The 27,678-nt window shown below is 38.3% G+C and overlaps 1 protein-coding gene across 5 annotated transcripts in view; it reads right to left on the bottom strand.

Moving 5' to 3' along the window:
- Positions 1-5,004: 5,004 nt before the first annotated feature.
- ELAPOR1 (endosome-lysosome associated apoptosis and autophagy regulator 1) overlaps positions 5,005-27,678 on the bottom strand; it is a 298,128-nt gene continuing 275,454 nt past the window's right edge. For 3 of the 5 annotated variants that reach the window (XM_075195584.1, XM_075195587.1, XM_075195586.1), the window contains 5 exons: positions 15,876-16,002; positions 12,253-12,363; positions 6,915-7,093; positions 5,580-5,745; positions 5,005-5,454 (listed from right to left, as the gene is read on the bottom strand). In XM_075195584.1, coding sequence (XP_075051685.1) covers positions 5,389-5,454; positions 5,580-5,745; positions 6,915-7,093; positions 12,253-12,363; positions 15,876-16,002 — 649 coding nt within the window. In that variant the 3' untranslated portion in view covers positions 5,005-5,388. Of the gene's footprint in view, positions 5,455-5,579; positions 5,746-6,914; positions 7,094-12,252; positions 12,364-15,875; positions 16,003-27,678 lie in introns of those variants that run through there. The other 2 variants (XM_075195585.1, XR_012688102.1) reach the window with 2 other exon arrangements.

Genomic DNA, 27,678 nt, shown 5'->3' with positions numbered 1-27,678 from the left:
GAACCTTTAATGTGACTCCTGCCTTTAACATCGATAGGAGGAGGCAGCCACACATAGGGATCCATGGCCACTAAAAGGAAGGTGGCTTGTCCCAGAGGAGGGACCAACCACAAACTATCCCCCGACTCGCTGCCTCACTGGTCTGGAGGCCTCCCCTCCCCAACTTTAATCCGGACCCAGAAAAGTCCAGGAGGCCGGTGACTGTTCCAGAGCATCCATATGTAAATACATCATTTTTATTTTCTTTCAATTTCCCCTCCCAAAAAAAAGACAAAAGCCATAACGCGGCATCCTGAGGCCACCGGGCTACAAGAAAAAGTCCTGGTAGGTTCTATGGCCAATCCGCCCCTGGTGCCTTTTGGAACACTTCTCTTACTCTGTTAGATTGTAAGCTCTTATAGGGCCTGCATTCTATTTGCCTCATGTTATCCTTCAGAATATGTTGGTGATTTCTAAACAAAATATATTAATTCTGGGTTAGCACAAGCATGGGTCATGCTCTACAAAAAATAATTGATGTAAATGGCTTTACATGGAAATATAATTGATGTAAATGGCTTTAAATGGAAATATATTATCTTGAATATGATATGCTAATATGCTAATTGAAATTATCCCTACACACGCACACTTAAAAGGTGTTTCAGCCTTCAGATTTGACCTTATTGGCTTGGACATGAATAGTAAATAGTTTATCAAATGTATAATTTTTTCGGTGTTCTGTACTAAAGTACAGCATTCTTTCTTTCTTTCAGTCTTATGCTGGTGATGTTCAGGGTGTCCTGATTGTTGATCTGACTAAGGGCAGATACTATATGATTATATCTGTAATGGGCCTCTATATGTTCATATATCCAACTTATTTCTAACTTCTTTTTGTGGTTTTCCTCCATGTATGTATGTAATGGGGGAGCGTTGTTTTTTTGTGGTTCTCTGAAATGACATCAAGCTAGCTAAGCAAAGTTCTCTGGATGAAACTACATCCAATTCATAGAGTATGTGCTGTATCACAGAGCAAAATAAATATATATTGTGCCTGATTAAAACAAAGGAAAGGAGTCATAACGATAAAGCAACATTTTAGTAAAAGTTGTAGTATGGAATGTATAAGCAACAAGATAAAGTTATCTGAATATAGAATAACTTCTGAACTAATTCTTTTAGTGGAGCTATTCATATAGATGTTATGGCCTGTGAAGAATCTAATTGGCATAGTTAGGGAAACATCATCAGTGCTTGAGTAAGGGTTTAAGCTGACCTGGACTAATATGCTCTCAGCGCCCCCTCGCCTTCCATGTCAGGCTAATATGTGGTAGGCAAAAACAAACTTGTCCTTAATTTAAAATCCAGCTTCCTTCACCCCATCCCCCAATGTTTATATTCCTGTGTTTTTGAAACTTAGTTCCACTTGGCTTTTCAAAAAGGGTAACAGCAATCTGTCACTCATTTAGTTTTCATTAAAATCAGAACTGTATAGCAGAATGGGCTCATGAACAAGCGCTACTGAAGGTGGAAATGGGAAGGTAGAGGGGTCTGTCTTGCCTGTACCTGTCGCCATCCTTGTCACTCCTACTTGCTTATACTCAAGTGCGCCCAACCAAGATGATTTCTTGTCTTCAGCGTTTACCATCCGAGTATGTCAAGATTAAAACATTTCTACATTTTTCTTTCATGTTTTCTTTTTACTTTTAAAAAAACCAATTATTCTGTAATATATTAAAATTAATTTCAGTTTATACCTCTCACTATCACAATTCCAAAAACGAAAACTGCCCGCGGTGAGCTTGGATTAACTCACCACGGCAGCCATTCATTGTACAACAACGAATATTCATAGATTCGCTTGGTCCAGTGCAAGTAGACAAGGAAGACTTACCAGCATCTTGACATCAGCCATCAAGTTAGTCCATTTCTGGAGACCTCTTCATAGTAGAATAAAAATGCACCGATTTTCTGCCATTTATACCCTGCACGTTTTGCCAGTATATTGATTTGGACTTCCTTAGGGATAAGTTGAACTCCTTGTCTCAGCTACCTTTTATAGCGGTAAGACTGCCTCTAATTAGTTCAATTGATAGTCGACAGGTGAAATGAGCAATGTCCTAATTAATAGGCTAAAGAAGTGTTGTCCTTATGATGGCAATGAGTGCCAGATATGATAAAGTATTGCAAATAAACTGTTATCACTTAAATAGTTCTGTGTAATCCATTAAAAGTGGGGACTGTGCTCATTCTCCTCCTCCAGTTCATGATCAGTTTATTGCAGCTTTTGGCGATAGTAATATAGTATTAGCATATTTTGATCTATAGTCAATTTAAATAAATACAAGTAGCTAAGTCATAGCATTTCTTATAAGCTCAGAACACACAAATTAGGGTAAGAATCTTTTTGTCCCCAGTATGAGAGAAAAAAAGTAATGCATACCCGCTCTGAGGACAGTGAAAGGTGGGGAGGTTGACTGGGGCGGTACACCTGTCAAACAGTAACGCAGGTGTCCTAAGGTGAGCTCAGGGAGGACGGAAATCTCCCGTGGAGCAGCCAGACATGGAGACATGAAATATATAGGCATATGCACTCAATGTAAGATAGACATGCAAGGAAACTGAATTGCCACTATTTACACATGTCAGAGAAATTAAACAATCTCTAAAATAAAAGTAAAAAGTAAACCACTTGGCAAACATATCATAAAACCATCATATCTAGGATCTAAATCAGTAGTATATGTGTAACTTATTATTGTATGTCCCCAAACATAAATTCATCAAGGAAAATATAATAGAATGCACTATAAGCACAAAGCTTGGACAAATGCAGCCAATGTACAGAAGAATCCAACTTAAACAATGTATATAGTGGATATAATTTCTAGTAAGAAAGTCTCACATACTCTGGAATCCTTTAGCCTTCAATAGACAGAAGATAGGAACCCCAATGCCTTCCGTTAAAGCTGTGGCAATTGTCTATACCATATAAATGTGTAGTGATTGGTTATTTATTTAAGCCATCCTTGTTTTTTAAACTTAATATATACTGCCTTCTGCATTTATTGAATTTTTTTATTGGGTCTTGTAAGACACATTTAGCATGGCCATTCCGTCACCTTCTATTTGCAATTGGGAGACTGCAATATCTCCCATTGGTCAGCAGCTTTTTGTACCTTACAGATCCAATTGAACAATAATTTATATTTTTGGTCACTACACTCACTGCTAGAGCTGTGTGTTGTTTTTTTATGAATATAAGTGAACTCAATGGCAATATTTCAATATCTCTTATTGTGGCTCATTGAGGCAAAATTGAAACGTTCAAGGTTCTTGGAGACCAGGGACCTGATTCATTAAGGATCTTTAATGAAGAGGATTCTTATTTCAGTCTCCTGGACAAAACCATATTACAATGCAAGGGGTGCAAATGAGTGTTGTGTTTTGCACATAGGTTAAATACTGACTGTTTTTTCATGTAGCACACAAATACTTGATAGCTTATTTGTACACTGATATTTGAAGTTGATATTTGTGTGCTACATGAAAAAACAGTCAGTATTTAACTTATGTGCAAAACAGAACACTCATTTGCACCCCTTGCATTGTAACATGGTTTTGTCCAGGAGACTGAAATAAGAATCTTCTTCATTTAAGATCTCCTTAATGAATCAGGCCCCAGATTCATAAATGCAGAACAGTTTGCAATCTTTATAGGGATGGCCAGTACCAAAATGGGGGTAATAAGATGTACAATGTAGCCCTGGTATGGTAGTTTTCACGAAGATAGATATTGTAAGGAAACTAATAAAATGCTTTTGTCTTCCAGTGGTGTTGGGGCTGTCAGGGGTTAAAATGTTTACTGGTCTGAAAAATGACTAAGGTAAATATCTAAATTAAGGCCCCCCTTAGAGGATAAAATGTTTAAATTAAAAGTCCAGCTAGCCTCTACTATAGAGATGGATGTCGTATAATCTCCTCTTCACAGCTTAGGTACCTTCTTTATGTCAACAAATTTAAGGGTGCTTGAATCATGGTTATGGGTTTTCAAAGATACACTGTGTGTACTACAATGTTTTTGATATGTTCAGTGACACTAATATGAATATTCCTGAGAGTACAACCCATGTTATGTAACCCTCAGGAGCACTCAAATAAATATATGACCCCTAAAGTGTTTAATGTGATTTTGTCTTTTATTTTGTATTCCTTTTCATTCTAGTTAGACCTAAAGGTGATAATTGGTCTAGCCCCATTCTGTTTTGTGGCTCTGCATGGTAAACATCTATTGCAATAATAAAATCCTTTTGTATTTTCTCCTAGCCACATCTCTTTTGTTTCAATGCTGTTTAGTGGTATGGAGCTTGTTGCTAATTTGTTAATCAAATTTTCTGCTTTTCTGTATATATTATTTTAGGTATTTACGGAGCATGATTGGGCTATACATGTGCCTCTTACATTAGAAGATGGGTAAGAGGATAGTCATAAGTCTTCTGCTTTTTTTCATAATAGCTTTGCAGTTAGTGAAATATTTGATATTCTTTGAACTTGCATGTTTTAAGCATAAAACTATAATTTCATATTTTCCAACATATTCTTTCAGAAAATCACAATGGATGCATTTTATTAACATAAATCTTTCATTGAAAAATAATTTTCATGGGGTGCTGTAATTAAAAAGTGTCAAACATAACATACAAAACTTACAAAAGGTAATATCTAGAATAAAAATCACAATAATAATTTAAAATAACTTTTTATTTTTTCATTTAGTTAAAAAAAACTTATGAAAACAGCAAGAGCAGAAAATGAATAATAAGTAGGAAAAGGCAGCATTTAATATTATAAAGAAGCTAAAAAATGATTTGACATAAGGACTACAGAACTCAGCACTATTTTTGCAGCTGAAAGCGTTTGTGTCTAAAGCACATGGCACGTTGTAGAAAATTGTGACTATTGTTTTAATTTCAATAAAAGATGTTGACTTGAGACAATAAACCTCATTTACTAACCAAAGAGTATGTGAATACATAGCACATTTTATTAAGGGTAAATGTAACTTATAGGCCTAGTGCATGCCACTTTTTCTTTTATGAAGTGGCCCCTTATACAACTGCCTGTGGGCCAAAATTAGAATGTGCATGGCAAGAAAGTGCCTATTATCATATTAGGACCAAAACTAAATAATTCTTTTGTCGTCTTAGCCTGCTAAGTTATGTGCACATATGTAAAACTTGGCACACAGCAACACAGAATGTCTGTGGGATAGTATTTTTGAAGTCTTGAAAATGAGTCTTAATAGTTGGCTATAAAGGTTCCCGTTACATCCTGTGGTAAACGGATGTCTAATATTTTATCGTTTGGAGCTTATTAGCCTATGCTAATAACAATCAGTAGTTTTCGCTACATATCCATATGTTCTCCTCCTGATGACTTCAGAGGTACAGAGTCAAATCCATCTGATGTTCTCTAGAATAAGAATAAAATATAATATAATGACATAAGGGGATATATACAATGTTAAGTGGATTAGATTGATATGAGTATGAGAATAAAAGGTAATGAAAGTAATATACAAAATAATAAAAAGGCACCTTTCCAGAAAGTGACATAAACTTGCGCAATATGGAACGACGGTTGCTGTATACTAGCTCATCCTCAGCATCCTCTCCCTCCATGATGGCGCAGCTATCAGCTGCTGGTAGTTCACCGTCCTTAGAAGGAGCATTGATCATCAGCCGTGAATACTTGTACTCCAAGCTAGGATAGAGATGTGGATAATGGATGATGGGTGTTTTAGATACATAACGAAAGTCATATATGTCATTAAAACAGAGCTTTATACAATGGATATACAGAAAGAAAATTGTATGTGTGATTGAAGTGAAAATTTAGAAGTGATGGTTTAGAAATGTAGAAGTGACAGTATGAAAAATGTAAAGGAATGGAATTTAATAGTTGTACAATAAAGGAAGTAAGAGATGTAGCAGCATGGCATACCACCGTATACCAGCCCACTTTGACCACTGATGTGTCACCCAAAGGGAGTTGACAGGGATGTAGAGAGCTAATTTATGCGTGCATTGCAATATATTTTGAAATTTAATATAGAATTAATTCTGAAGAGGAAAAGGTTAAGGAAATAATATAAAGATACTACAATAATAGAGCTAAAGGTAAGTATGCATATAGTAAATAACTTCATTATTACATGGGTAATAATTCTTTGGAACATAGCTGGAAGGCTCTATACAGTATTTGGTTATTGAAGACCAAATCTACAAGGCATCTGTGTTATTCTCTGTGATGATCTCATATAAATTAGGCTATAAGAACACTTGTGTCTTCACTTCACTACTGTCACCCAGTGCCCGCAGCACAGTAAACAATATTTAATAAAATACTCAAAAGCTTGAATATTATTTTTTAAAGGGAATGAGTAACAAGGTTTATTTTATTAAATTTTTTTGTTTTTTACTTATTGGCTTGTGTACTGTGTTAAAAAATATAATGGGTCCACAGTGCAGAGTTGGGCAGTCGGCATACAATATGCTCTCTCACAGGCCAGTTTCCTCCATATCTTCCAATTTCCATGTGGATAAGTGCTGTGGATCCTGGCCTAGAAGAGAGCATAGACAATGTGATGTATTACATACTCTCTCTTCAGTGAATAGGAAGGTGCATAATGCCTATTTTTTGCTTATTTTCTAGTGCACAAGGTACTATGTTATAAGCAAATAAAAAGTAAATGTAGAAACCAGGAACAGATTTTCTTTTACTATATAAATGAATCCCTAGCGGATCAAGTACCCTGTACTTGCTTAGCAATAACCGGTTTTGCTAGCAATGAAGCCGTTACTTTCGACTTGAAAAATGGCAGGACATAGTGTAGAACTTATGAAGAATAGTAGATATTCCTGAACACTCACTTCCGGTTCTTCTTCCAAAAGTAACTTGTAAGTGCTGTGAGCACTAGTGCAGAAATAATGCCAATGGTCACTCCCACTTTCAGCCAGAAATCTGCAGACTTACAGATACTAACTGTCTGTGCTGGAAGATCAACACCCCCAAAACACAGTCGTGGTGTATGCCACAGTGCAGTTGTTCTCTGAAACATAAAACATTGCAGGATTTATATAGCTAATGTTCCAGTGCCACAAATTAGGTATTCTGCATATTCTAAATTACAATATAGCTATTAAACAATTTTTAACATTTAGACAGCATAGAAACACAAGAAGAATGAGAGCCTTACTCAAAAGATATTGAAATCTGAAGTAAAATGCTTTGCAACCATAAAGTGACACACAGCTAATGTGCCTTTAAAACAGTTTGTATTATGTGGTGAAACTGGTAAATATGGGTTAGATTATATGCTTGCTGTAGGAAATGAGTTTAAAGATTTTGGAGACTTTATACTGTGAGGGAGAGAGTTCCAGGGAAGGACTGATTAGACCGGAAGAAAGGAGGAGGAGCAGAAATTACATGTGGGAGAGCAGTAGGTCATAGGGAAGGAAATAAAATAGCATTGCTGAGGTTTTGTAGGTTAACACTAGAATTTTGAAGTGTATTCCTTTGACAAAAATGAGTACCACTTGAGGAGTGGATAGAAGTGCATAGCTTCTGCTGGAGAATACATAAGAGATTGGAGTTCTAACTCAGCTGAGCGTGTAAATGGTACAGATGATATATTATGAGTATGCACAAGTATATTATGAGATGTTTTACGTTTAAGATGTATGGCAATTGCAAAAGCAGGAATGGGAGGAGTGAACAAGAGGATAGTCACATAGAGTTGTTGGAAAAATGACATATATAGTACTTATCAAGCTCAATCGTTATCATCAAAAACCATAGGTGGTCCAGAGAAAAGAAACAAAAAAGCATGACGCATAGTCCAATTGTCTAGAAGGGGAAAAGTTCCTTCCTGCCTTCACACTATCAACGGGACAACCATTTGTATCAACATAGTGTAATATATGAATTTATTAATGCTGGTATCCCTGTATGTTAATTTTGCTAGGAAAATGACCAATTGTTTCTTGAATCCTCCTACGCTGTTTGCTCATACCAGTTCAATGGGTCACCTTGTGTCCCACTGCAGGGACTGTATTCTGAACAGGTTGATTGAGTAGTTCCCCTATGGGCCATTAATGTTCTCATACACAAAGTGATCATGTCCCACTTCAGTGACTATTCTGTAGTGTAAATACAGCTAGCTCAGATACTATTTCCTCATAACTGAGATTTTCCATATACCTTATTAAATTATTTGTTCTTCTATGCACAAAAATTGTTTTTGTGAATTTGAGCCCAAAACTAAACAACATATTTAAAATGAGGCCTTACCATTGCTTTAAGATGGGCAAAAAAAATCTTTTCTCTTGAGTCTATGCTCACTTGTAATACAAGTGGGGTATATACTAATACAAGGGAATGTACAATATATTATCCTGCCGACTCTAGATACCACAGATTGACATTGCATGTTGTTTTAAAGCAGATAATAATCAAACATACCTAAATCCTAATCTATTATATATTTACCCAATAGCGCCCACATAGTTTATAAGATACATGAGTACAACCTCTTTAAAAATAAGACATCTTTTATGGACTTTATTAAACTATATTATCCAAAAAAACTGCAGCAGTGAATTTGAGGAGCTGGAGATATTGGATTGTTATTCACTTTGACCCATTATAAAGAACAGGTGAGGCCAGGGGCGGGCTGGCCCGGGGGGCAGGGGGGCATCAATTCCCCGGGCCACTCAGTGTCGGCGCTGTTAGGGCCGGCCGCCCCTGGGATGAAAAGTCATGACACGAGATGCGGCCACGTCAGCGCACAGGCGGCCGCATCGCGTGTCATGTGATGCGGCCGCCTGTGCGCCCCCCGGGCTGAAATATGCCAGCCCGCGACTGGGTGAGGCCTCAGCTTAAAAATGCAGTTATAGGTGCCAATTCATAAAAGGCTTCTTTACCATACGAACCATTAAACCATGGAATCTACTCTCACAAGAAGTATTATTAGCAAACATTAGATAAATTTAGGTAAGGAATGGACATGTTACTAACAAAACGGAACACAGGGCTAACTCCTTATAATATGTTTATACAATGATTTGTCTGATTGCTAGTATGGGGTCAGGAAAGATTTTTTTTTCCCCTCAAAGTAAACTAGACTATGCATTTTCGGGTTTTTTTTCTTTCTGTATGAGCGGTTGAAATTTATTAACACACTTTTTTAACCAAAACAACCTTAACTATTGGGCTATTTATCTAAAGCGCAGATAAGGAATACACTGCTGGCCCGCCGATCTGGCTGGGAGAGGTAAAGCTTAACTTATCTCAGCCAATATGCGTGAGCAGGTTAGCCTTGCGCAAATTTGGCAATTCAGTTCCACTAATTAAAACAATAACAACAGTCATAAAAAACTTACAAATCTTTAAACATTGAAAATATTTTTATTCATTCACAGTCTAAACCAGGCCTGTCCAACCTTCGGCCCTCCAGATGCTGTGAAACTACAAGCCCCAGCATGCTTTGCCGGTACACAAGCAGTTGATAGCTGGAAGGGCATGCTGGGACTTGTAGTTTCACAACATCTGGAGGGCCGCAGGTTGGACAGGCCTGGTCTAAACATACACACCATCAGAGTTCAAAACCATGATCTGATACATAGGATAAAATAAAGCCTTGTCGAGTTCATAGTGTCACAATTGGCCTCAGTGTAGCTTCTCTGATAAGTGTCCTTCTTGTCTAGAAACCAGGCTTAGGGGGTTGGCATGATCTAGGCAGTTTGGTTGTAGTTTCATATTTCTTCCACCTCTGTACAATTACCTGTGCTGCATAGAATTCACCATATTTGTGGCTCTCTCTATAAGCTCATCTCTGACTTGTTTGAAATGCTCTACCATGCTGGTGGACCAGCCAGGTGAATACTTTTTAATCAAGTCATTAGGGCCCCATCAGGATGCAGAAGAATGGTCTGCTGTCCCGTGAGTCCAGAAAACCTACTCGGAATTTGGAAGTCCTCCGGACTTTCCTGGGATAGTTGGCAAATATGCGGTTTCTGTATGTATGCATGTTTGTGTCTTTATTAACACTGTGACTTTTGAATGTCTGTACACATGTATGCTTTTATGTTTTGTATTCTGTGTATGCATGTTGGTACAGTATACCTGTGCATTTCTTGTCTTGTCTATAATTAACTGAGTAATTTTAAAAAGCAAGTAATTGGTGGAATAAATCAGTAAGTGCTGGAACATAATCAGTAGATCTGGAACATAAATTGCAGCCTGTAGATGGACCCTTTCCTGTATTAAGATTTTTATCGCAACAGAAGATTATGAGGGGATGATGAATTCTGATGATGATTTCTCTATACATAAATTTTAGGAGTTAACTGACCACAAAAAAGCACAAACCACAAAGTACAGTATATGTATGGAACTCTGAGGTGTAGTAATATTCCTTTGTATTTTACATTATTACTTATATCATTCAGGTTGTATGTAAACAAGTTGTTTGTATGTGTATTTAATTATGTCATGTCATGGTATTTCCATCAACTAATCATCCACTTTTATGTAATATCACTGCTCACCAAAGGAAGGATATATTTTTCCGGAGTGACATTACTTATTATTTTACATATAGCCATGTTAAATGTTTATTCTGTTATTATAAAATGTGGTGGTAGATATAATAGCGATGACAGAAACACAGACAAGAATGATAGCTATCTGAAAATGGCAATAGTTGTAACATAGACATGTAGAAAATATAGATTATGTAAAATACTTACAGAGAAGATTTCTGGCAACAGACATCCTTCACAGTGCCAGGTTGTTCTGCTGCCGGCTTGTATAGCAAGGTTGCCGGAAATCTTCGCTCTGTATTTTACTTAGTCCATCTTTACTACATGTCTTTATTACAACTAAGTAAAATACTTAGAGAAGATTTCCGGCAACCTTGCTATAAAAGCCGGCAGCAGAACAACCTAGCACTGTGAAGGATGTCTGTTGCCAGAAATCTTCTCTGTAAGAAAAGCTAAAAGGGGAGGAGCTTAAGTGAGCATGCATAAAACTTTACCTCAAAGTGAGTGGACGGGGTTTATATTGCTTTATTTTACAATTCTATGTATTGTGAAGTATGCTGTGGAAGTCAAATAATTGGATGAAGTAGGCTAATTAATTAATATTTCCTGTGCGATTGCGATTAGTATGCCACGTCAAATGACGCAATTGAATGGGAAAATGACACGCATACTCACATTTACACTTTACATTTGTAAATAGTACACATTTAATAAAGTTTTAACTCGCATCATTTTATTAGTAAGGTTATTTATATAAAGATAAATTTACATTAAAGTTATTTATGGTTCAAGTCTTAAGAAATGTATGGTGTTTGGTTTTCTATCATACCTCATTTCACCAGTAGAAATCCAATGTCAACAGAGTAGTGATCAAACCTAGAGATTGCTAGTTATGAATAAAATAAGATTGATACTCTATAATACTGTAGGCAGCACATGTTTATAGGTTGGTTTAAATTGGATTACGTTGGTTCCGCCAGACACTACGGGCTAGATTTACTAAGCTGCGGGTTTGAAAAAGTGGGGATGTTGCCTATAGCAACCAATCAGATTCTAGCTTTCATTTATTTAGTACCTTCTACAAAATGACAGCTAGAATCTGATTGGTTGCTATAGGCAACATCCCCACTTTTTCAAACCCGCAGCTTAGTAAATCTAGCCCTACATGTGCTTAGCTGTTGGAGTGAGCTGCCCTCTCCTTTGGAGAGGAATCCTTTGAACTGACCTATGATCTGCATTGTACTGGACTGACTTGACTCCTAGACCAATAAAGGAAGACCTTAGTTATCTTTGCGTACATTGTGATATCATCACTGGTTTTTTGCTAACTCAAACTGTATATAAGCAAGTCCCTGGGACAGTATTAAAACTTTTTTGACTGCAGACATCAAGACTGAAACTGGAACTGGGCCGAGGGGGCGCAAGTGTAATGTATTTGGTTATATTTTCCTATAATTTGTGATACCTTCTTATGCATCATTATGGTTTGCTGTAATCCTGCTATCTTTTCCTATTAAATCTCTTTGTGAGTTGGAGCCACAATAATCGTATTGGACAATATTTATTGGTAGCGACAATATGAACATAACAATGCAGTAGGTAAATGGAAGAAATAGAAAAAGGTCTCTGTAGTAAAACAAAATAACAGATGGCTCAGTGTACTAACAGACAAATGGTTTGTGAGTTCATGGGTGTGGCTCAGGTTCAAATCCCAACTTAGGCCATACTTGTTTAAGTGCCTTGCATGCTGCTTTGGCATCCTTTCTGACTGATTGACCTAAAAATGGGAGGAGATTAAGCAACCATGAATTTAGATTTGAAGCAAAGTGGGTGGATGGGGACTTAGCATGAGTTGTGCACAAGATATCCAGCTAGTGTACACCAAAACACAGTGAGGGTAACTGTTTTCTTCATTCAGGAACAGCAAAAAGGAAGTCTCCCTTTACAAGGCAGCGCTGCTTTAAATTTAAGCGCTGAAAACGCCGAACTCGTGGGAGTTCAAGAATCCGAAGATTAATACATTTACCCCCAGATCTGCTCCCAGAGGTAGCACACAGTTGTTCACCTGGTAGCCAACCCAATCCTTGGTTAACACCATGAATGGTGCGTCTCCGGGACTACAAACTTGTTCTGATGTATACTGGACATTAGTACCATATCACCTATATTGAGTTTTGGCACTGTAATTGCTGTTTTTTTATGGCATATAGTTAGTTATACAGCATTGATACAGAAACTTTAGTGTGGTGTGTATGTTATTTATGTGTAAAACAACTGAAGAAGGTATGACTTAATAGCAGAAATGAATATATGCAAGTATGCAATCAAGCTTCAAGTATCTAGAAATAGAGAGGGAGAATCTTCGGAAATAATGAGTGCATAATAACATTTAATACGCTCATATTTGGACACTAGAGATGCAGCCCATTTAGAGTAAGTTTTCTAGTTTAAAAAAGTGTCTTCCCTAGTTTGTGTCTATGAAAACACTTGAAAGAGCTTCATAAGCCATGAAGGGTCAATACATAAATAACCAATCAGGGCAATTTTCTCGTAGTCCAGGTAATCCAGGCAAGCTACTCTAGCTATTTGCAGAAAGGCTCTGTTTTACAGCTCCACTAGGTACAGGTTCTCAGCGTCTATGATAGTTTTGTTTTTGAACCCCCAATTGGATTATTATTGGATTATTACAGGATAGAAGAACAGAAGATGCACTATGAATTTGGAGGAAAAAACAGTAGAGGATAAGGGATTTGGGTGTGTATCTATTACCTTTAATAAAGGATTCATACAATCAGTGTGTTAAATATTCTTTTTGTTTGTGGAACTTCATGTCCCAGCAGGCCCTACCATTGCAGACCTAGGGGTAAATGTATCAAGCTGCGAGTTTCCGTTTGAAAAGTTTCCGTTTTTGCATAGCCAAGTCCCTCCTTCATGCTGATTGGGAAGGAAGGGGGCAGGGCCAACCAATGATCAGAACTATCAGCAGCAATTTTAAGGTTTGCTGCTAGGGGGGCTAAGGATTGCCCTGATTGCCCCCCCTTGGATCTGCCAGTTATCCCTACAAGTGCCAGCATACTCTGGCGGTCATAGGCAGTTATTTTTTTTTTTTAGAGAAAACAAGAGGTTTGAACAAAATGATGCACAGCTTACTCCTTTGTATGTATCAACCAAATAGATACTAGTGGAATGCCATAAATGTAATTAAAATGTAACTTTTAATAACCTAATATTAAAAACAATATAATAAAAACAGCGAAATATAACAAACAAAGGTGCAAGTGAATAAACAGACAATGTGTTGTAAAATATCTGGGCGCACTATATCAATCATTTGTTTCACTTGAGGCATATTAGTTGTCTGGGTTAATTATTTAAGGAGATCAAATTTACTTCTCCAATGTACAAGTTAATTGTAATATCTATCAATATATATATATATAGATATATATATATATAAATATATATATATATATATATATATATATATATATGTACACACACATACGCACACATATATATACATATATCTTCACCATTTATTTATATAGCGCACTGATTCCGCAGCGCTGTGCAGAGAACTCATTCAAATCAGTCCCTGCCACATTGGAGCTTACAGTCTAAATTCCCTAACATGCACACACACAGACAGCCAGATACAGACTAGGGTTAATTCACGTGCCACTAGATTTCACCACATGCCCCTTAAATGCCATCAGACTTCCCCACGTGTCATTAGATCTTCCCAAATTCCCCATACATGCTATCAGACCTCCCATATACTTCATACATGCCAATCATGTGTAAAGACCTATACACATTCCATCATATCTCCCCAAATGTCATCACATGGCCTTACATGCCCATCAGCCTCTTTACATATCATTAGACCTTTCATGCCCCCCGTACTTGCCTGCACAGAGGAATGAGGAAGAGTACACTACAATCTCTCCTCCTCCTTCCCTGATTGGATTGTCTGTGACACTGTGGCCTCTCTGCATTGTTCAGAGGAAGTCACAAGACGCGGCTGCTCTCAATCAGTCTAGCAGCTGAATATTTTCCAATCTACCCCTGTCGGCACCTAGACAACTATACTTGTTGATGCTCCTGGCCAGGAGCCACATTTCAAAGCTCAAAGAGTCACATGTGTGCTGGGGAGTTGGGGTCGGTCCACAAAAAAAAGGGATACCCAGCCCAGTGTTGAAAGCACTAAGGCATTTCCCACTCCCCTGGGCGGTGGGTGTGGGATAATAAGGTGAATAATTGAACACTATTTGAGTCCCAGGTCCCAACAAGCCCAGGCTGCCATTGACAGTCTAGGCATGCTGGTGCTTGTAGAACCACAAGTGCCAGCATGCCCTGACACTTAGGGCTCGCTGAGCCATATAATGTCACAACATAAAATTTAACAAATTTAAATAAACCACACTCCTGGTTCATACCATATAATTTTATTACTAATAAAAGAAAATCTGATATACTTACCAACATCTTTGTTTTTCATCTGTAAGAGATTCTATCTTGTAAGCTGTTAATCCAATAGGCCTGTGTCCATAATAAAACCCAATACATTCCAGGATTTGCAGCTGTCCAAAAAAAAATGCATTCACGATTCTTGAGTAGTCCATAAAAATTAACCAAAAAACAAAAAATATTCAACTGGTGAAGGAAAAGAAATCTTCTTTTCTTGAACCTTGAAGAACCCCAAACAAACCACTGGAACCGGCTTTGCAAAAAAAATCACAGACGGTGAAAACTTAGTTACTGTATGCAGGAACACACTCTGCATAATGAAATATGAAAGACGCAAGGTCTATTTATAACCTAGGGGTTTGCCCACTGACACTGCCGTTTTTTTAAAATGTAACTATTTATCTACACAATTGGTCGTTGTTTTTAATTAATTATCTATTATTTAGATAAATATATGATTTTATATATATATATATATATATATATATATATATATATATATATATATATATATATATATATATATATTTATATATATATATAAAATCACTTTTGCTGTAATGGCATTTAACTGTTGCTATTGCAAATTAACTGTTGAGGGCCACACCAATTTAACACAATCAAAATGCGCTACAGAAATTTGATATAATGATAACTACAGAATTAACACAGTAAAAAAGAAATTTGGCAAGTCTGCAAATGGCTAAAGTCTAATTCAGAGTTAATGGTTAATGGTAGCTGTTCTGCAGAAATCAGTTCATACCTAAAGTTAAACAGGTAATGATAATTGATAAGTCAGTTCTACGATTCTTGAAATACCTGGATGCCATGTTGGCACACACTTGTGATGATATGGTAGTCATGGACAGTACAAAGAGGGCAAGCCTGTTCTGTCTCCCACAGAAAGTGAAATATGCAGCCATCACATGTTCCTTCTGGGCATTTACTGCAAACAGAAAAAGAATTACTAAATTACATTTTTTAATTTAGTAATTAGCTTTTTAATCTAAGTAAATTTTATCATACTGAAAACGCAATATATTTTTTGCTGTATTGTAGATTTTTTTCTGTGCTGTGCATCAATGTTACTGCCAGAGGTGTTGAAAACTTGAGTACTGTCTGTCCTCCACAGAGCTTATTCTGACAGTTGGGGCAATTTAAGTTCAGAGCCGCACACATGCTAAAAGGGATCAGATTTTTTGTTGCATGTTTTGGAACTTGGGGAGAGGATTCACATTCTATTTATCCATTGATGTCCTACACATCTTGTGAGTCTGATGAGTGATGTTGATCAATAAGTGTAATACCTTTCTTTTCTGGACTATTTACATGAGATGTTTAATCAGACTCATTTTCTCTTTTTGAACCATTAACTGTGGCTGCTCTAGTAGTGGCATTACATCTGATAGCTAATGGATTTTGTTTGTTTAATTACAATAATATTTGGCAACTATATTTTTATTGTGTGAGATTTTTCTTTCTAATTTAAAAAACATAAAAGTAATTACTCCCCCCACCACTAAAAGTGCACTTGATAAATAACCATTCAAACTGGTTTAATATTTACAGTAAAACAGTTATAAACAATTTGATGCTCTCTATACAGCTAAAATATAAAATAAACAATTATATCTGTAGCTGAGTATTATTATCAAGGATCAAAACTAGATAGTTCCAGAAAAAAAGACTTGAAACATTCTTTTTATTGAAGAAAACTTATGTCTCATTAATAAGTAGTTGATAAGTTCTTCAATGCACTCACCATGTAAATATTTTTCAAATACATAATGCATTTGAAAGAAAATCTAACACGCAAACATTATTATATATATATATATGTATATATATATATATATATATATATATATATATATATACATATATATACACATACATATATATATATATACACATACATATATATATACACACATAAATATATATATATACACATATAAATATATATATGCACATAAATATATATATATATATATATATATATATATATATATACACACACAAAGAGACAGGGGGCGCCACACATAGTGTATTATCAGTGATAAAAAATATAGAGGTATCTCCAACGATAAGAAAACCCCAAGGGGTTTTCTTATCGTTGGAGATACCTCTATATTTTTTATCACTGATAATACACTATGTGTGGCGCCCCCTGTCTCTTTGTATTTTATCTCTTAGGTCTAACACTTGCAGACAGGTGTTGATTGACTGGGGAGCTGCCTATTACATTTAAGTATAAATTTATTATATGATTCACTGTGGTCACTTTTACTAAGCGCTGGTTAGCTTAAAGAACTTTTTGGGTGTCATATATATATATATATATATATATATATATATATATATATACATACATACATACATACATATTTATTAGAGATGGGCGGACTCGGTTTCTTGAAAACCGAATCCACCCGAACTTTGGGGTTCCGAGTACCGAGCCGAGTTGGCTCGGTACTCTCACGCCTATTCGGATTCCAAAACGAGGCAAAACGTCATTGTGATGTTGTCGGATCTCGCGAGTTTGGAATCTATGAATACTGCCCTCCACCGCAATCTAGCGCCATTTGAGAGAGGGACAGAGAAGGGGTAGGACAGAGTATAGAGCAGTTTGGCAGGCAAAGTGATAGAAGAGAAAGAGGAGGGTGGTAGCAGTGTTAGAGAAAGCTCCATTGCTGAATGTGTCATTGCTGAAATCCTAATATACCAGTCTTGCAGGCTTTTTTTTCTTAATTTGCACTACTAAGTGTAGTGTCTAATATATACCTAAAGATGAGTGCTCCATTGCGAAGAGTCATTGATGAAGAATAAGACAAGCAGGCTTGTCTGTAGAGTTTGCAGGCAAATTCTACTGCATTATATAGGTAACACCCAAAGAGAAGAGCTCCATTGCTAATTGTAATTGCTGAAATAGAAATTATAGGCCTGCCTGGCTTGGTCTAAATCTGCAGTTACATTTTTTTTTTTTTTTTTTAAACATATTTTATTAAGGAGATTTTTCCGTTTTCAAAACAGTGTAAAGTTTAAGTTACATTGATCAAACAACAAGTACCTTGCAGATGAAAAGAACAATGTGAACTTTGTCAATCAAAGTAAAAACATAGAAAGGGAAAGAAAAGAGAGAAAGCAGGGAACAGGGGCAGGGGAAGGAAAGAGGGAGAGGAAAGGAGGCAATGTTAGTGTGGTAAGAGGGAGAAGGGAAAGGGGCACCTGACTTGGCATCTAGATGTATTACGTGTATCTACCATATGTTGCACATCTTCTAACTCTATATCTAATAGTTTCCATTCTAATCAGGCCTTGGTTGTTCTGAACCATAGGAGGCGAGCCAAGGATCCCAAATCGCACGAAATTTATTGGGACGGTCATTGAGGATGCTTGTAATGTGTTCACAGCTATATGTCTGCCATGTTCTATTGATGATTTCAGGCAGCGATGGGGGTTCTGGATGTTTCCGATTTGCTGCTATTGCGCATTTAGCCGCATTAAGTATATGGCCTATGAGCGCCATAGTATATTTGTTAACATCCGGTATAGGCCTATGCAATAGTGAATATGAGGGGCAGGGGGGGAGTTTTACTGCGGTGACTCTATTAATTAAATTGTGAATTTTCCGCCAGAATTCCACAAGTCTCGGACAGGACCACCAAACATGTTGGAATGAGCCTTCCTGCCCACATAGTCTCCAGCATTGACCAGAGGAGTCAGGATATATGGCTTTCAAGCGGGTTGGGACCAAATACCATCTATATAAGAGCTTATATGAGTTCTCCTTGGTACGGACACAGATAGAGCTCCTAGCGACTCGTGACCTAATCTTAGCCCATTCCTCTATCTCTAGCTCGACGCCAAGGTCTTCTTCCCATTTCAGCTCGTAACGATCTTTGGCAGGTTGACGAAATGCCACCATGATACTGTAAAAAGTAGATATTAGACCAGTAGGAAGGGATTTACGTCTGCAAAAAGTTTCTAAAGGTGTACGTTGGTATATAAGCTTAAGCGTTGGGAGCGATTGATATAAGTGTCTCAACTGAAGGTATTGATAGAAACGGTCATGGGGAATGCCATATCGTCGTTGTAAGTCCGCAAATTCAGGGAATATCTGCGTGGGCGCTATGTCAGTAATAAATCTTAGACCTTGTCGGGACCAGTGGTGAAAAGAGGAGTGTTGTTGCCCTGGTGGAAAAGCTGGATTGTTCCACAGTGGGAACATAGCTTCTGGGTTTTTATTAGCTGAAACGTGCGGGTACTGTAGTCCCACATCTGGAGGGAGAAACGGGTGGTGGATAAGAGTAACGGGAGTGGTGGTCTATGTTTGATTGATATCCAAAGCAGTGTATAGGGCGAGAGTAATTGCAAAAAAGTAGCCTCAATGTCTACCCAGAGCCTAGTGGAAGATGGAGAGTGAAATAAGACTAGCTGGGTTAGGTGTGCAGCATTATAGTATTTAGAGATGTTTGGGAGGCCCACCCCCCCTTCTGAATTTCGTCGGAAGAGCGTGCAGGCTCTTACTCTGGGTCGTTTGCCTGCCCAAACAAATCTAGTAATTTGCTTCTGGAGGGTCTGTAGCGCCAGAGAGGGTACTCGAACAGGTAGGGTTTGAAACAAATAAAGAATTCGTGGCAAGAGATTCATTTTTACCACCGCCATGCGGCCGAGCCAAGAGATATATAGCTTATCCCATTTTTCAAGCTGCAGTTACATTTTATTGTACCATCGCTCACTCAGAAACAGGTGGCAGGGTTCAGTGCTGAAACAGAAATTGTAATAATAAGGCTGTTAGTGTTCTTAAAAGTCTCCAGTGACATTGTACTGTGCCATAGCTCATACAGAAACAGGAGGGGTGACATTGTTGTTGTCACTCTCCAGTCTCAGTCACGATGATACTAATCCCTCTACCTCATGTGCTAAAGCCTATGTTCAAATGCATAGTGTTTTTAAGTCAGGGAAACAAAAATGTAAATAAAAAGCTTGCACCTTTTTAAGGAAAAAAAACCTCTCTAAAAAGGTGAAAGTTTACTGTAAAAAAACATAAAATTGCAAACATGCCCTTCTACCCAAAATATTACCAGGCATACCAGCATCAGGTAGCTTCCTTCTCTTAACTAGATTTCAGCACCTGATGCAATCTACACTGTCATCATATTCACCCTCAACATTGTGTACATCTTCCTCAAACAATACTAATTCATCCCAGCTGGAATCCACCATCATAGATGTCTGTGTACTTTGATGTAATTGCCCACAATGGCCTTCCTCATGGAATTTGTAGTTAATTTTATGGCTGAGCTGTCACGATTTTTGGGCAATTCTTTTACAGCAGTGCAAAATGTCAAAATGTTGTGCTGACTCATCTGCATCACCACTGGGTGTCTTGGGAAAGCTAAGTTGCTCCCGAGAAGCAGTTGCCAGAGAAACTGAAGGAGTAGACGTCACTACAAGATGTTGATAGCTCTTGGATCCTGGCAAAGCAAATTAAGTCCTACATCTACAATTACAATATAGTTAGCGGATTTGCTTAGCTTTATTTCTTCCTTCAATTTCTCTAGCTGCTTCTCAAAAAAAGTATAATTAAGGAAATCACATGACTCAAGCTAACCGTGTCTGCACTCTCTTCACAGGTGACTACTTCGCTGGACTAAAGTACATTCCCCTAGATTTCTAGTCTTCTTGCAGCTGCTGCATTCTCCTACATGCTGTTGCAGAATCCTGAAAAAAAAATTCGGGACACAAACAGCATCTCCTGCATGTCATTGTCATTTATTAAAAGTTCTGTAACACCAAGTTGATTGTGTGAGCAAAACAAGAAATGTGATGGAATTCCCCCCCTTCCCCCCCCCCCCCCCCGCTGTAATGCTCTAACAATATTGGTGTCGTTATCAGAAATCACATATCCTCAGGAAAGTCCAAGCAGCATTAGTCATGTTGAAATGACATCCCTTACTTTTTGTAACAGGTTGTCAGCTGTCTGCCTCTTAGTGAAGCCGCTGATACACAGTGTAGCCTGCCTCTGAAAAATGTGACGTACTTGGGTACATGCTGCTGCTGTTCCTGCTGGTGAAGGCAAATCACCAACCCAGTGGGCTGTCACAGTCATATAATCTTTAGTTTGCCCAGTTCTGCTCGTCCCCATATCTGTGGATAAGTGTACAGTGGGTAGAATGGCATTTTGTAGTCCAATAATTACATTTTTACGAACCTTCTGGTAGAGGTGAGGAATAGCTTTTCTAGTAAAATGATGTTGTGATGGAATTTTGTAATAGGGACAGAAGACCTCAAGCAACTGTCTAAAACCAGCTGCATTAATAGTGGACATTGGACAAAGATCTAATACCAGCATAGTCCCCATGGTGTCTATGATCAGCTTTGCGACTGGGTGACCGCTTTCTTACTTTCTTCCTCTAGCAAAGGATTGTTTAACGGTCAATTTTTGTTAACTACTAGTAGTATTCTGGGCTGAAGATCCACCCCCAGCAGCAGCAGCAGCGGGACTAACGTTCAATAATTCTTCAGAGAAATCATGGTTAGTGGAGGAGTCATCTAGCCTTAGCAACTTGGTTGCAGGACTAACTCCCATCACTTGTGAGGATATTGATGATGAAGGTGTTGGGGGTGTAGATTGCAGGTGCTGGGATCTAGATGAGAGAAGGGAGGTAGATGATGCTGGACTGCTTGTTGTTATTTTTTTAACATAAGTTTCTGATTTTCCCAACAGCTTTCCATGAACTTGCTTCAAATGCCGTAACATGGATGAGGATTCTAAATGGATTAAGTCCCTACCTCTACTGAGTGTGGCTTTAAAAACGCTACAATTGGCTAGACAACTGTTGTCAGGATTTGTGTAAAAATAATTCCACACATAAGAGGTGGATTTTTGGTCTTATGCCCAGGCATGACAATGGCCTTTTTCTTATCACTGGCAAGAACTGCTGCAATCTTTGTTTGAAAGTGTATGAAAATAATATTGTGAGATGTGAGGTGCTCAAAATTGACTGCAAATGACTTTAGATTAGTGTTAGTGAGGTTAATAATAATGTAGGATAAAAAAAAATAGCAAAATTATGTGATTTTAGCATATTTTAGCAATTTAAAAAAAGGGCGGTTTTGGCAAAACCCAAACCAAAACCCGAAGGTAATCCAGATCCAAAACCAAAACACGGGGGTCAGTGAGCATCCCTAATATATATACATTATATATATATATATATATATATATATACCGTATTTGCCGGCGTATAAGACGACTGGGCGTATAAGACGACCCCCAACATTTCCACTCAAAATATAGAGTTTGTTATATACTCGCCGTATAAGACTACCCCCTCTTCCGCACACCTTCCACACACCAAATAAAACGTAAAAGAACATCAGATTTGATTTCAACATGTTAATTTATATTCGAATGCCTATGACATGCAGAAAAACTGTCACAAGGCTGTATGTTATCAAACATGTACAGTAAACATAAAACATTGCAAGTTTATTAAACGTAATTCACTAGTCAATGATAGAAGGAAGATAACAAATAGAGGGAGAGAGCAAGTGCACACTTACCCCTTGGCATAATCTTTAATGCTTTTCATTTGATTTCCAGTCCCGAACCATCTTTTCTGTTACTCCATATTGTCTTGCAGCAGCACAATTATTATGTTCCATGGCTAAGTTTACAACTTTAAGTTTAAAACTTGCATCATATTTCTTTCTTTTTGCTGGTGCCATGATAGGGTTGATAGGGGTTTGACTGCTGGACATTTTCTATGCTGTATTGTACTGTACAATGGTGCAGTACTGTGGTTGGCTGTTGGCTGTATACAAAGCCTGATTGGATTGGTCCCTGCTCCCTGTCAGCAGAACGGGCCGGTCACGCCGAAAAGGCTGGCACCCCTGTATCGCTGCTGATGCTTGCCGCAGCCACGCTGACGACCCGCCGCGGCCGCACTGGATACCGCGCAATACTGGACCCGGTGTATAAGACGACCCCCCCACTTGGAGGCATGTGTTTCAGGGCAAAAAAGTAGTCTTATACGCCAGCAAATAGGGTATATATATATATATATATATATATATATTGTCAAAGTCAGCAAATTGGATAAAGTAATTTCAATTAATATCGAGCAAACTTGATTGTCTTTGTCTGAAATTATGCGTAGAGCACGCTACGGCGTGGAAGGGCGTATACAGCTGCAACACGTGGCAATAAATTTTTTTACACTTTTGTATACATTCGCACAAACACACACATTCGTAAATAGTACACATTAATCGTAGTTGCAACACATATTTATTTATGTCGAAATATAGTAGTGTTTATGTGTAATATTATAAGTTATATGCATATTAGTGATACATATGTTTCAGGTTAAAGGAAATGTGTCATGTCTGATATCATATTAATCCCCTTCACATCAACAGCTGTCCGGTGCATTCGGCGAAGAGATCGCACAGTGCATACTCTAGTTATTGATGTTAGGGAATAAACCTTTAATATGATGCTGACTATAAAATGCTAATGGACTAGTTGTAACTGGAGTCTTGGCGGGAACAAAGGAGCACATCACCTGGAGAGATGACCCCCACCTTTAGATTCTTTAGTTTGAACTAACCTTTGATCTGCAACCCCCTGGACCTTCCTGAAGCCTGGACCAATAGAAGCAAGCCATACCATCTGCATTGTTTTACTGTATTTCTGTTTGCATATAAGCAGTAGCTTTCATCTAGTGTTCAGTCATATTGACCACAGACTTCAGACCTGAATGACTGTTCACTGGATCCAGAGCGTCTGCGATAAGTAACGGCTGTACTTATTATTATTTCACTTGAATTATTCTGCTACTTTTTGAGAATAAATATTTGTGCGTTGGAAACAAAAATCGAGATTTGACAATCGTTATTGGATAGCGACAAAATGTGCATAACAATTTGGGGGCTCGCGGCGGAGGTTTCGTTGCCGGACGATACGCAAAACCAACGGATTTCGGTTCCGCAACAAAGGGTGGAGACGCGTCATATACGGGTAAGAACACAATGTGTTCAAAACCTGAATTTTACTCTGTGTTGTGAAACCGAATGTCCGTTTTGCATTATCTAAGGTGCGCTAACTTGAATCTAGGGACAAAACAGAAATCTGTTTCTTTTTATTGTCATATTGCGCTTTAACTGTATTGCATTGCTTAGCGTATGTGTACTTCCTGCTTAGCGTATGTGAACTTCCGGTAGATTTGCCACGTTGTTAAACAATCGTTTTGATAGTTGTTATATACGCATAATATAATCACTTGTGAAAGCCTCTGAAACGTTATTACTATTGTTGAGAATTTGGTTGATTTTCTGTGTATGTTGTGTGATTTTGTGATTTATATACACTAAAGTTGTGATCTATTGTTGAATAGAGTGTCAGTTGCTGTCTGACGAGGCAGGTGCCCAACTGGTAAACGGTATATTAGGCAGATATACCAAAGGTGAAAACTAGGAGGTTTTCGCCAAGTGCGCCCAATAGATCGCATGGTTTACTGATAATTAGTATTAGTAGGCGGTGCGATTTGACCGCACGGTAAGGACAACTGTGAGTGTAAATTGGGAGAGCAGCTTGGAGGAATTATACTGGAAAGGCAGGTTGATTGTATCGACTTTGCGCTACCAGCGATAATAAACTCAACAGATTTTTGTGGCAGAGCCGGGGTATCGAGGAGCTGATAGCCCTGGGACCCACAGTGATATTTCTGTGTTAGGGGTCCTCGCCTGGTCCGAGAAGAAGCGAGTGGACGCAGCTAGCGGAAATATGTCCACGGCCATTAGAGATCTCTAGCGGTAGATTGATTGTAGCAACAGGGTTGAAAGTGTTTGTGGAAGAGACAAAGTATTGCGGTATATTTGTGGTCCACATATATATTAGTACTGTTCAACATGGGTGCTAAGCATACGCTAGAGATGGCCAGTGTACTGCCTAAGGAAATGCCTATTGGTTCAGCGAGGTTTCTTATGTGTAAGAAATATGGTGAATACGCAACGGTTTATTGCGACACGTGGGTCAAGATGAACAAGGATTGTGTTAGGCCTTTCCCAACAACAGGAAGTTTTAATTCAGAGGTACTGAATAATGTAAAAGATAAAGTGTGGTTGATGATTAAGTCAACAAAAGTGAGAAATAAACATAATGATTGTTTAAAATTGTGGCAAATGGAAGGCAACATGTGGCAGAGCAGCGAATGCACAGCGAAAGTAGGCGTGGTGAAAAGTGCGCGCACAACGGAAGTACCCATTGAGAAGAGTGGCGAACTCGGCACAAGCGCGCCCCCGCCACCCTATGTGGCGGGAGGTGTAAGTACAGCCGTTATTAAAAATGAAAAAAGGAAATTGCTAAGTTATATCCTGTTTTAAGTCAGTTTAAAGCAAGTGTTTCTGAAGAAGAGGATGAACCCCCTGTAATTTCAGCCATTGCCCATGCTGTTAATATGCTAGAGGTTCAGCGTAAGTATGGAAAGGAGACAATGGCCGAGATAGGTGAGAGTAGTGTGACCACTAGGAGGGATAACATCCAAAGTACTGAAATAGCAAATCCTGTAGTTACTTCTGCAGACAGTGAACCAGTGGGTACGTATCCAGTCCGCACAAAATCAGTTCCCAATGGGAAGGCGGACAAGGATGGTTTAGTTCCTTTAAGAAATGTTACAATGCATTGTCCCTGGACTAGATCAGAATTACGTTCCATTATGACTGAATTCCCAGATCCTAGAAAAGAGTTGGCTAAGTGTCAGAAGTTTGTTAAAGACTTAGGAAATGCACACGAACCAACCAATAAGGATTGGTGTGTAGTGTTAAGGGCGTGTCTTCCTCCCAATACTAACATACAAAAATTTATTAAAGATTGTTCGTTAGAGGAAGATGACACCTTGACAGGTGAGGTTAATCAAGAGAATATAGAACAAATTGTCACACATTTAGCCATCTATTTTTCAGTAGTAGAAAATTGGAGTGAAATTTTCACCATTAAACAGAAAGATAGTGAAACAGCATCAGATTACTTCACTAGAGTTTTAACAGCGATAGCACGGTTCACTGGAATATCAAACATGTGAGGACCCACATACAGAGAGGTAGCTGTAGGGGTATTAATGGATGGCCTTAGGGAAAATTTAAAGACGAGGGTACAAACCACATTACATAATTGAAGAGGCATCACAGTAGATTCTCTTAGAGAGTCTGCTGTGGAGCATGACAAAAAACCTTTTTAGGAAAAAGGAAGAGAAAAGTTATAGGTTAATGATGGTAAGTAAACAGCCTCTAGAGGGAATGCATACATGACCACCAGCATACAACCCACATAAGAAGAAACATAAAATAATCAGGTGTTTCAACTGTAACGAAGAAGGACATTTCATGAGAGATTGTAGAAAGGAAAGACTCAATACACATAGGGGTGGGTCACATAAATATCCTCCAAAGAAGAATTCACATAGACTAGAAGACTCACATCTACACGTGCATGTAATAGCAGCAAATGCTGCGTGGGAAAGCGATAGTCAACGCTAGGGGTCAGGTCATACCTGTAGTCTACAGCCAGTGAGGTTAACTGAGAGTCTAAGAGAAGAACCAACAATGATAGTTGACATAGCTGGTAGGAAACAAACTTTTCTTATAGATACAGGGGTGGCCAGATCTGTGATAACCTCTCCTTTCAATCTACAGGTGACCAGTAAAACTATTCCAGCTATGGGGGTAACAGGAAGAGTGTTACATTATCCTTTAACTAAACCCACAGAAGTTACTATCGGGCCCCTGCATACCAAGCATTCGTTTCTCTTGGCTGCAGCAGCTCCTACTAACTTGCTGGGAAGAGACCTGTTATGTAAAATGGGATGTGTCATATACTGTACCCCAGATAGTGTATTCCTAGATATACCAGAGAAGGTCGTGCATGAGGTACAGGATATTTTGGACACCCCTCAAAGGTTGATGTTGCACTCTACCGTTATAGAACAAAGTCCATCTCAAGTAAAGGGGATGTTGCTGGAAATACCGGGTTCCCTATGGACCAGAGATGGACAGGACACTGGATTAATGGCAAACGTAGCTCCTGTGATGGTAAATCTAAGAAGTGGTAGGATAGCTCCAAAAATCCCACAGTATCCATTAAAACCGGAGGTGGAACTAGAGGTATAGGCTGTTATTGAGAAGCTGTTGCAACAAGGGATTTTAAATCGTACATCCAGCACAGCAAATAGTCACATTTTCCATGTGAAGAAGAGTGGGAGGAGGGGCTATAGATTAGTCCAGGACTTAAGGGGAATTAATAAAGTGGTTGAGAGCCAATTCCCCGTAGTGCCCAATGCAGCTATCATCCTCATGCAGATTACACCGTCTGCTAGTCATTTTACTGTCATTGATCTATGTTCTGCTTTCTTCTCAGTCCCTCTTCACCCTGACTGCCAATACCTATTTGCATTCTCCTACAGGGGAGTGCAGTATACATGGACCAGACTTCCCCAGGTGTTCATTGACAGCCCCAGTAATTTCTCTCAAGCCTTGCATGACTGTTTACAATCTTTCCAGCAATGGGTCTGTTCTAATTCAATATGTGGACGATTTGTTGTTGTGCTGTGATTCT

Source organism: Mixophyes fleayi, chromosome 2 (assembly GCF_038048845.1).
Source record: "Mixophyes fleayi isolate aMixFle1 chromosome 2, aMixFle1.hap1, whole genome shotgun sequence".
NCBI classification, from domain to species: Eukaryota; Metazoa; Chordata; class Amphibia; order Anura; family Limnodynastidae; genus Mixophyes; species Mixophyes fleayi.
Note: the sequence above shows the minus strand (reverse complement) of the source record. Positions and strands in the feature narration are given on the sequence as shown.